The sequence below is a fragment of the Monopterus albus genome, unplaced genomic scaffold, assembly GCF_001952655.1.
Source record: "Monopterus albus unplaced genomic scaffold, M_albus_1.0 scaffold19.1, whole genome shotgun sequence".
Lineage (NCBI taxonomy): Eukaryota > Metazoa > Chordata > Actinopteri > Synbranchiformes > Synbranchidae > Monopterus > Monopterus albus.
Genome location: NW_018127899.1, coordinates 1498556 through 1508921, shown reverse-complemented (window position 1 = coordinate 1508921; position 10366 = coordinate 1498556). Strand labels below are relative to the sequence as shown.

At 40.7% G+C, this 10366-nt stretch overlaps 1 protein-coding gene across 1 annotated transcript in view; it reads right to left on the bottom strand.

The window, feature by feature from the left end:
- The window catches only part of eif4g2b (eukaryotic translation initiation factor 4, gamma 2b), a 14119-nt gene extending 5069 nt beyond the window's left edge, over positions 1 to 9050 (bottom strand). Inside the window, exons 1-15 of the mRNA XM_020593366.1 lie at positions 9027 to 9050; positions 8372 to 8447; positions 7997 to 8105; positions 4989 to 5054; positions 4495 to 4620; positions 3354 to 3456; positions 3067 to 3198; positions 2798 to 2864; positions 2550 to 2701; positions 1907 to 2017; positions 1245 to 1427; positions 936 to 1077; positions 637 to 800; positions 319 to 490; positions 4 to 20 (exon numbers count right to left, since the gene is read on the bottom strand). Of these exons, the coding sequence (XP_020449022.1) occupies positions 4 to 20; positions 319 to 490; positions 637 to 800; positions 936 to 1077; positions 1245 to 1427; positions 1907 to 2017; positions 2550 to 2701; positions 2798 to 2864; positions 3067 to 3198; positions 3354 to 3456; positions 4495 to 4620; positions 4989 to 5054; positions 7997 to 8105; positions 8372 to 8447; positions 9027 to 9050 (1644 nt within the window). The remainder of the gene's footprint in view (positions 1 to 3; positions 21 to 318; positions 491 to 636; positions 801 to 935; positions 1078 to 1244; positions 1428 to 1906; positions 2018 to 2549; positions 2702 to 2797; positions 2865 to 3066; positions 3199 to 3353; positions 3457 to 4494; positions 4621 to 4988; positions 5055 to 7996; positions 8106 to 8371; positions 8448 to 9026) is intronic.
- Positions 9051 to 10366: the final 1316 nt, after the last annotated feature.

Here is a 10366-nt window from a genome sequence, read left to right as displayed (position 1 = left end):
AACACAGAACAACCTGAACACTGTGCATACAACCAGGATGAGTTGTAATCTTTCTAAAACAAACCCTGCATGTTGTTTAAATCCATGCCCTCATATCTCATAATCGCAGTCAGCGGACCAGCTACCAGTTTGAGTAGGAGGATGAGTGGAGAAGGGAAGGTGGAGAGAAGAGACGGAAGAGGTAAAGAGAGTAAAAAGAAGATGAAAGACTGGTAGCAGGTTGTGTCCCTCAGAATAACGCGTCTTTTTATAATCACTGGGCATGAAATCTCAAAACACTGCCAAGTTCAGTTTATTTGTTTAGAAAAGTACACAAACAACTGCTGTGAGGGTTTTGTCCCAGCCCTGTAATCCAACTACCAGTACCTCTAGTTACCTCATCTGCATTGAGCTGTCCTTTCTTGCTGAATCGCGGAGGCATGTCCTTGGACTGGACCTGCTGCTGGGCCATGTGGTTCTGGTTCTGGTTCAGGAAATGCTGGTTCTGAACCTATCGAAAGTCACATGGGTATTAAGGACTACCAGAAGCAGGCAGGAAAGTTTCAACTTTGACCTCAGGACATGTTGAAGATTTGTAGTCAAATATCATTCACTGTCAGCCTGACTAGTATTAACTTCCACCGTTGGTAGAATTACCTGGTTGGACTTAACAAAAGACTTGGGCCCCATGTCAAACTGTGACTGTGGCTGAGGAGCAATGTGGCCACAGTGGCCGTTGAAGAGCGGGTTGGTGCGATGGCGACCCATTGTGGGCGAGTACCTATCCTGAATAACCCCTGGGCCAGTTCCAATCCCGCTGCCTAAGAGAACACAGTACAAAAATGTTCATAGTTAGTTAGTACAAAGCTTAGAGGACTTGGTCCCCAAAGGGAAAAAAAAGCAATATCCTAACAAAAGCCCAGTTAATGACCCCCCCCTGTCAACAAAGTCCATACCTGGCATCTGTCCAAACATGTCAGCCAATCCCCCGAGAGTCTCCCTGTCCAGTTTCATTCTGTTGGGCATGAAGGGGCTTTCCAGGAAGAAATCCATCCTAATCCCCTGAGACATGGGTGCTGGAATGAAAACGCCCAAATCCTACAACACCCAGATGAGAGCTGGTGTCATTAACAACATGATTACACATCTTATTGTTCTACATTTACCTTTCACACATGTATACCTCGACCTCTGCTGTCACAGTATTAATCATCCCAAAATGCAGGTAATCTAAACAATGAGCACCATAATTTCGGTGGACTCACTTTCACTGCATCCTGACGGATCTGGTTAATTGTCTTTGGTCCATTATCAATGAAAGCCTTGCGGGGGACCCAGTTGTTTTCTCGCAGTTCCACTGTGTCTTGCAGCAGGAAGCGGATCCTGGCAGGCAACTCCTTGTTGTTCATTAAGGATCGCATACGGCCAAAGTACTGATCCATTAAAGACTGGAGAAAAGATGAGAAGAGGGTGGGAGTGAGCAATGGCATAGCTTGTACATAATGGCAGCAGGATTTACACAGCATTGGCTGTGAGCAGGGGAGCATTAGGTGAGGCTGTGTCCAGGCAGATGGTGAGCTAAGCCAGGACCTGAAAGACACGGCTCACCCTGGCAGGCCCACAAAGAAGCCAGTAGAATAAAGGGGTGGGAGGGGGGCAACAAACACAAATCCCCAGTGCAGAATGTATGTTTGATTTATATCTAGCATTCTTATATTTTAATGGCAAAACATTTTTACCCAAGGTTTTAGTTTTATTTTTGCATGGAGCAAAAGTAAGTATCACAGATTTTTGCAAGACGTGCTATCGAGTGTTGAGTGTCACACTGTGTTCCACAGACCCCCTGGTGTTACTACCTCTAAAACCACATACAGCCTCTCCACAAGGATACGGTTTACTGAGAGCCATAAAAGGCTGGAGCTGTTACCTTCGCTTTCTCATGGTCGAGTCTCGGCCCCACTGTTCTCATTATCTGACAGAGGCACTCCAGATCCTCCCCCATATCTTTGAGCTGGACTCTCTTCTTCTTTTCCAGAAGCTTCAGACATGATTGAGAAACAGAAAGCAGTGAATCATACAAGGTATTTGACTCAGATTGAATGAAGGTTCTCTTAGGGTTGTCCCAAATCCAGAATGTCTTTTTTGTACTACATTTCCATCCCTGATGTGACAACGACTGATAGTTTTACCTGTGAAGACATCTCACTTTGTTTGAGTTGTCAGAACAACAGAGAAGCACTCAGCTCACACTGATTACTCAGTGGTATTACAGAGTGATGCCTCTTTACCTCAAACGATCTTCGGCTGTCAGCAGACAGTGTTTGTTTGTCCACTGGCTGCAGTGAGGTCACAAACCCGACAGCAATCACTTTCATTTTGGCCTCTCTCGAATATACAAATACTAAAATAGAAAACCGATTACCTACTCAACAAACGAATAACCAAATGGTTGGATATTCAGGTCCAACCCCAATTTCTTTTCATCCTCTCTGACAGTCTTGCACAAAACAGTGACTCCAAACAATCAAGAGATGTTAATTTCAAACAGAAAAAAAAATGCATGCACATACTGTTTTGATGCACTTATGAAGGATAGATTCATGGATGAGGTCAAGTTTGCCAAGTTCCCCGATGAATTTAATGTTGCCAAGCATCTTGATCTTGGCAATGGCACGCTGCTCCTCCTCCTCAGAAGTAAGAGGGTTGTCATGTTTGTCATAGACTGGAGTAAAAAAGGCAGCAATACAGTCAGTAGACACACTATAGTGAAGTGTATAACATTATACCTCTTACAAGACGCACAAAGACGGGGACTTACTTTCAACATTTCTGGTGCGGTTTTCAAATTCATCTTGAAGCTTGGAAATCAGCAGTCTTCTGAAGGTCTACGGTAAATAATAATAAAATATACATAATGTGCTAAAGAACTAACATTTTTCATTTGATTTTCACAGGTAAAAACAAGGTGGATAAGAAAATCTAGATCAGAGTGGTGCCGATAGCTAAATTATGGCAAATCTGGCACCAAATATACTGGAAGATTAAGTGTATTTATGTGTCCAGTAGAAGATGAACAGATACACTTACTGTGCTCTGCTTTTGGGATGTTTGGATCTCAGATGAAGGGCCATCAAAGTTTGGTGCGTCCTCTGCCAAGCGCAGACATAGCTGAGCATAGAGCGAGCTATACTTCGGCTCTTCTAGGGCTTTGTCTACAATCTGAAGCACAGAGAGGGAGGACACAAGGGAGAAACCAGAGAGGGACGCTTAGGCCAATAAACCATGCAGAGTATGAGTCATTCAGAGAAGCCTGCCAACTAGAGAAGAATGTATTTACATTTAGCAGAGTATGAAAAAATAACTATACAACTCACCAGCAAGATGATTCCTTTAAGGACGAGTTTTGAATCTACGCCCACGTTCAGGAGCTCAAGGCATAGCTTGTCAAACTTCTCAGGCGTGAGTTTGTTGAGTATGCTACATAATAAAGACAGGAGGGCAGGAAGTGGGGGGAGGAAGCAAGAGTAGGTGGTCAGCATGACTGCAAGATCAAGATGTTGGCATGATGCGACATTATCAAAGAAGATTTTTCCCGTACATTTAGCTGCACATGAAAGTGTGCAAGTCTTATGTTTTAAGTTCCTATAGAAGTCAAGACAATCCATCAACCAACTTCACTGCCTAAGCACTCATTGATACATGTGGAACAAGCAGCAGAATGATTTGTTTTGTTATAACTGACTGCAATGGAGCCAATTAATGATTTACAAACCCACAGGTTTTGTTTACTACATCTCATTATACACAACATTTCTCATCTTTTACTATATTTGTTCTTAGTGCAGAGAATTCTATCAATCAGTGTGAGTTTATTTTTGCAAGACAGCAAATTGTGCCCAGGATATTGTCAGAAATCAGCACCTGTCTGGTCTAAAGCTGGCTTCTTGTACATGAAGTTAACATGCAGCAGATTACTCTTCTCCAATCTCAGACTACAGAGTCAAAGCCTGCCTTCTGTGGTGGCCATCTGCAAGCCAAAGTTCCCCTGAGAAACACAATAATCTCTTCATGATTTGTACATGTAATCATCACCTGACAACGGAGGAACAGGGCTCAAGTGCCTTTAGCAAAGCACTGCAGAAGTACACAAGTCAGCAGTAAGGCCATACAAAACTCACAGAAAGAAAGAAACACATGATAAACATCCTAAACCTCTGATATGAACTTTGCCAATGGAAAGAATGGAAAAGGAGCCATCTGGGAGGAGGGAGCTGAAATTTTGACAGGAATTATACATTTGCTTTAACTGACCTGACCTCAAGTCCTGTATCCTTTGGCCAAGAAACTATTCCAGTTTTCAAAATTATAGTTTTTTTTTTTTTCATTTACTGGTACAAGAGAAACTACTGCACAAGACTTGACATGAAGTTGAGCAGGAGGTAGCAAAAACGTCCCCAATGCCTCATAGAGATGGATAATCAACTCTTCAAGCATGCAGAGGGGCTTCAAACCTACCCCCTCACTTTCCTGAAGATTGCATCGTGTCGCTCTTTTTCATTGCTGGAGTTGACATCTCGTCTAGTGCTTCGTGAAGGAACCCATCTTTGAACGCTTTGCCCTGGGGTTTTCCCCAGGAACTCGCTGGAGAAGTAGAGAAAGAGGCTCAGGTTTGGGATATAGGGCAGCCAAAACAATATTTATTGTTTATATTTATGAAAAGAGTAAGCGCTCTGTCGCCACGGTCAGCCTTTAACAGTTTCCTCCTTTTTTACCCTTTGTTGTAAAATGCCAGACGACTTGCATGCACTATCTGCAGTTGACTGACATGTTACAGGACTTCTGGGTATTCAGATCAGTTTCCAGGAATTTAAGTGCACTAACCAATAAAGTTGTCTAGTGCACTTTTTGTGCAGTGGAGGAAACTATTAACAATAGTCCTGGGTGCCACAGTATTATAATTTAAATCCTTATACATTAAATGTGCTCCAGAAAAATGCTAAGGGACAAACCTGTTGCCGACAGTCTTGGGATAGTGCTGAGGTGCACCCCTACCACCTCCTCCCCCCGATGAAGCACTGCAGACGCAAACACAAAGAGGGGAACACAATAAGGAGATTGAATGAGTGTGTACCTTCAAATCATAGGAAGCAATTATAACTGTACTGCTTATTCATTCAATCTTCATTTGCACTGGAAAAAACAGGGCAACAAGAGCCCTCACTTTCAAGGTGAAATAAATTTACATATTGAACATCCCAAAGATGCGCAACTTACAATACAATGAACTACAAAAATATAAAGTGCCTCTATTACAGGACTACAACATGTATTATTAATCACTGTATTTAAGAATTTAGGTTTTATAACTGCAGAAAGAGTAAGATTAAACCTCTGAGTAAAAAAAAGCACTGAGTTAAAAAATAATTTGATAGTAGAAAGTGAGTTGAAGTAATAGCTTGGCCTAGCCAATTAAACACTGCATTTTCAAGTGACTGTCACAATCAGTTGTTGTAGAGACAGAGATGCAGCTTCCAAACTAACAATGTGCGCCTTCACAAGGAGCAAAGCCAAGTGCAGTGCTTCTAACGCACCGCTGAGTCAGCTCAGTGCAAAAAGTATGGGATGGTGACACGTAGCCTCGGTTTGGTCAACAATCGGCTGTGCATCACACTTCTGCGGTTTACATTCATCTTTTACTTTGGTTCTTTGTTTTGGTTACTTCCACTGCACAGTGGTGAGGTTTATTCAGATGAAACATTTTCTTCTTCAACAAGGTTAGTTTTCTCATTTTGGCAACATTATTTGTTTGTTTGTATGTTGGTTCAAATCTTCAGGTCTATTCTAGTCATTTCCTCTGAACAATTGCTGATGAATAGGGATTAAACTACCACTACAAATTTTAAATATCATTAAAACTGTGGCTGATTAACACGCTTTGAAAAACTTGCCCACTAAAGGGTTAAATAATACTCAGGATCAAGTTGGCTAGAGGATCTCACGCACACACGCAGTATGCAGTGTGGGTTTGTTTGAGTCAGTGAAAACATGGCGGAATGCAGTGACTACTCTCAGGAGATTTTTTCATCCATCTAAGAAGACTAAGTCCAAAGTGTGGGCATATTTAGGTTTTTACTAGAGTCCTGAGGGAGACTTATAATAATTGAGGATGTTACCCTGCCTGTAGAACATTCAGAAATAAAAATTGCTGTTATGAAATCCTTTGAGTCAGCTCTGTGACCATCATGCCCCATTGTAAGTTAACTTTTAGCTCATACATGATGTGAGGACTTCAGAATGGAGCAAAGAGCTTGTCATTAAGCTTTTAGTGTTGCCTAGCCTTGTAAAAACACTTCACGTTGTTCTGCTGCTGTATGTATCGTGACTATTAGCCCACTGCACACAATAACACGTTACATAGTGTAGTCACCCAACCAACATATTTTCTTAATATATAGTAACATGCTGTTCATCTGACCGTGTCCCTTCTGCTCGAACTCTTCCCAGCAGCAGTATGTTGGCTGCTGCCCTCCTCCTACATCTCTCTCTTCCTGACCCTCTCTTGCTGCTTCAGCAGCACTGCTTGAAACCAATAAATATTCGGAACAAACCAAATGGATTGCTAATCGCACTGGTCAGACTGATGAGCTTTGCCACATGTGTTTTTCAATATTCCCCTGGACTGAGGGGACAAACATTCAGCATCAAAGTTTGTGAACTTGCATCACCTTTATCCACTCGCATAGCGGTCCTTATACATCCGTGCTATATAGAGCATGCTGACCTCAGCAACAGCTGTGTTCTAACGTTAGCTTACTAGTTTGCTAATAACATATTAGATTTGCATGAATGACAGTGTTGTGTTAAAAAAAACAAACACAAAGAGGAAGAGCTGTTCAATGAGGATGTGATGTGTGTTTATGTCAGAGAAACAAAGCAGGGCACAGAGGGACTGAGCAAATATATGTGCTATGCACGGCACTACCCTGAAATGACATTTAACCTATTTTAAATCAAACATGTGGTGGTCAATGTTGATATTATGGCAGCCCGCCACATATCAGTCAATGTATGGGAAACGCTGAACTGCACTATATAAATACAATAGGCTAATTATTATCTCCACAGCTTTATATTGCTTAACATTTCCCCAAAAACTTGTGCTGTAAATATAAATGATTACAGATAACAGGTTAACAATCACTATTAGTTTTCAGTCATGATGTTAGACCTCTAACTGGAGAAAACATCACTTAAATGGTCATATTTGCTGCACTATGGCTAAGCAACATGCACAGTTGCAGGTGCAGTGAAAGAGCAGACACTGACTGCTCTACTGCTGCTGTTTGATCATAGATGTTAGTCTACTAATGCTCAAATTATCACAACAGTACGAGGAACTGCAAGCCAACACCATAATGGCTGCTGACTGGGATTGATCAATTGTATACTTAGATGATCAACACGACCAATTCACCAACTAAAACAACATGAAAACTGAAAGGTCTGTAACACCTTTAGGCCATTTTGTCATATGGATTCTGGACAATGTATGAGAGTCAGGGTGAAGTCTGTCATGTCCAGACCAACTGATTGTCTACACAAGTTCAGGGTTGCAGTGCATGCCTGTATTGGGCTTTAGATAGTACTTCATAAATCTGCAAACTTTAAATCATTGCTCCGACATTTAACATACAGTATTCCAGAGAATCTGAAGCTTCAATTGCAGCATAAAAAATGCTGTTAACAGTGACTTGTTATACTATGAAAGTGGGGCGAACTGTTATCATCGCTATACAGCCAACAGGACAGAAATTCTCCAATGGCTCATTAGGACCACCCAACCCCCTTTTCAAAAGGTTTCACAAAGAGAGGTATCTGACAGCCATTTTGAGCCTCCCCATATCCTGCTTTGTTCTAGAGGCCGGAAGTCCCTGCCCAAAATGCTAGCAAAGGGCTAACCATAGAGTAAAAAAGTATCCTCATGTTGGTATTTGATATACAATCTTTGGTTTGTTACCTGAAACGAGAAGCACCCCCTTCTGCAATCACACTCTCCACTTTGGCGGCTTGACAATGAAGAATACTCAAAAGAATAAGAATAATAGGAGGGGATGGGGAAAACGGTGCTGGGAAAGAGAAAATGAAATGCAATTAGTTCTACATGAGGGTTGGGAAAAACAAGACACAACCACAGAATACACAATGACCTATAACTTAATTAAACGGACAATCAGGACACTATGGGTTAGCCAACCTAGCATTATTACCGTTTGCTCAGTAACCAAGTCTTTGTTATAGGCCAAATCACAAACAAAATATTAATATCTAAGCAAGCTCGTTGCTAAGGTGAATCATAAACATAACAGAGTACACAATTCAAACGTTTACGAACAGTGCTGAGGAGTTTGTTTGACACGATGAAAAAAAAAATTCAAATAGCAGAACGGAGGCGTCTGCGCTGGTCTTTTCTAGGCTACAACAATGCAAAGATGCTCCAGCTAGCCGGCTAACGCTCCCCGCTAATGATACCTAATATCCTTGCTAGGTTGCTAAATCCACAAGTGAACTAACGTTACATCACGACATTGGTAGGTGTCTACCACATTTGGGTCAATTGTTTTATGCAGGTTACAAAATGTTTAGCCTGTTGTGTAATCTTATGTGAAAAGAACTATTGCAGCTACACAAAATATCACTGCAGTTACATAGAAATAGCGTTAATTTTACTGTTTAGAGATGCTTTGTCATTGCGTTGGACAGAAAACAGGACCAGCCTGCATTCATAACATTATTGCTATAGTATAATGCAGTGAAATTGATCAGGACAGCGTGGTTAGCCGCTAACGTTTCCAGGCGAATGTGTTTATATCGACATCCCACCATGACTGAGACATGACAAAGATTTAAGGCCAAGAAAGCTGGCCCAAAATTCAGTGTAAATGACCATAATACCTCGTCAAATTAAATTAATTTTAAACACTGTATTACTACGCTTATTTTCCTATACGGACTTGTTAGTGTAGCTAGGGGACGACGCCATTTTCTACCTGAATGTAAATCAGATGAACCATCGCTAAGCTAGGCTATCTACCGGCTGCTAAGCTAATGCTATTGTTAGCTTATGCAAGCGAGCTACTGTTGGACGTTAGTATTTTAGCTTGTTAGCTACTAGAAGCCATTTTGGGTGAACCGGTGCGGGTTTGTAAGGGAGAAAATTCTGCCTTACCTTTACCAAAGCAACTTCAGTTTTATATTGTTGTGTGACTACCAAACAAGAAAAAAGACAACTGTAAAACAAAAACGGGTTTTGCGACGAATATCAAGAGAGCTTAAAAGCAGAAAGATGACAGCACAACAGACACAAATCAACACTGGTTGTTTTCGTTAGCTAGCTGGCAGAAAGCTCCAAAGATTGCTGCCTTATGGGGGCATAAAAGTAACCAATTTGCATTGGTCGCGTAATTTGTTTCCATGCCAATGCTGGCCAATCAAAACAAAGATATGCTTTAAGGCGTTTCTAGTAGCAGAAATAATCCAATGAGAGGCATCCTGAAAACAGAAAGACCGCCTCCTTTAGTTGATTGACAGTTTCAACATCTGCAGTGAATGAGAAGATTTTGGTTATTTGCTCAATGCAATGGACAAACGATTAAATTACTGTAAAGTCAAATAAACAAATAAAAGAACACACACATTCTTAGAAGTAAAGACATGTGGATATAATGCATTCCGGATGTATAGATAAATACATCCCTACTAATATTTATGATATTAGTATATAATTCATTCTATTTTAATTTTCATCCTTTAAAATGAAGCAAATTATAATACACTGCTTACAAAACATTTTTTTGTCATTGTCACTTGTTTTCCTTGTTTACAGAACTCTCTAGGAATATGTATCATAAATAACAGCAATGATAACTCAAGAAAATTATAATGTACTAGTTGAAACAAGTGTATTTGTATTGATACAGGTAAATTTATCTGGAATCTGTTTTTTAAGAAACAAATGTACTTAACTACACATACACATATCACATAGTATATATACTGTCCAGAGGTACTTAATGCCATAAAGGACATAAAATTGTGCAAAATATTATGCTCAAACTAAACTTGTTGATCCACGTCTTTGGCTTATTTTAGGTATTTCAATTCCGGGGGATTCATAATTGACATAAATCAGGTGCATAAGATAATAAAGTAGGTTTATTTCAAGTTACCAGTGTCCTTAAGTGATACTTGAGACAAGCTTATTTCTATGGTATGTTACTTCTGATGGATGAGTTAGTCACTTGAGCCCCATTACCCTCTGTTTTTGAGTTCATTCACCCTGCTACCTGCAACTGCTGAAGAACAGACTCTCTCCACTGCAGTCACTGTC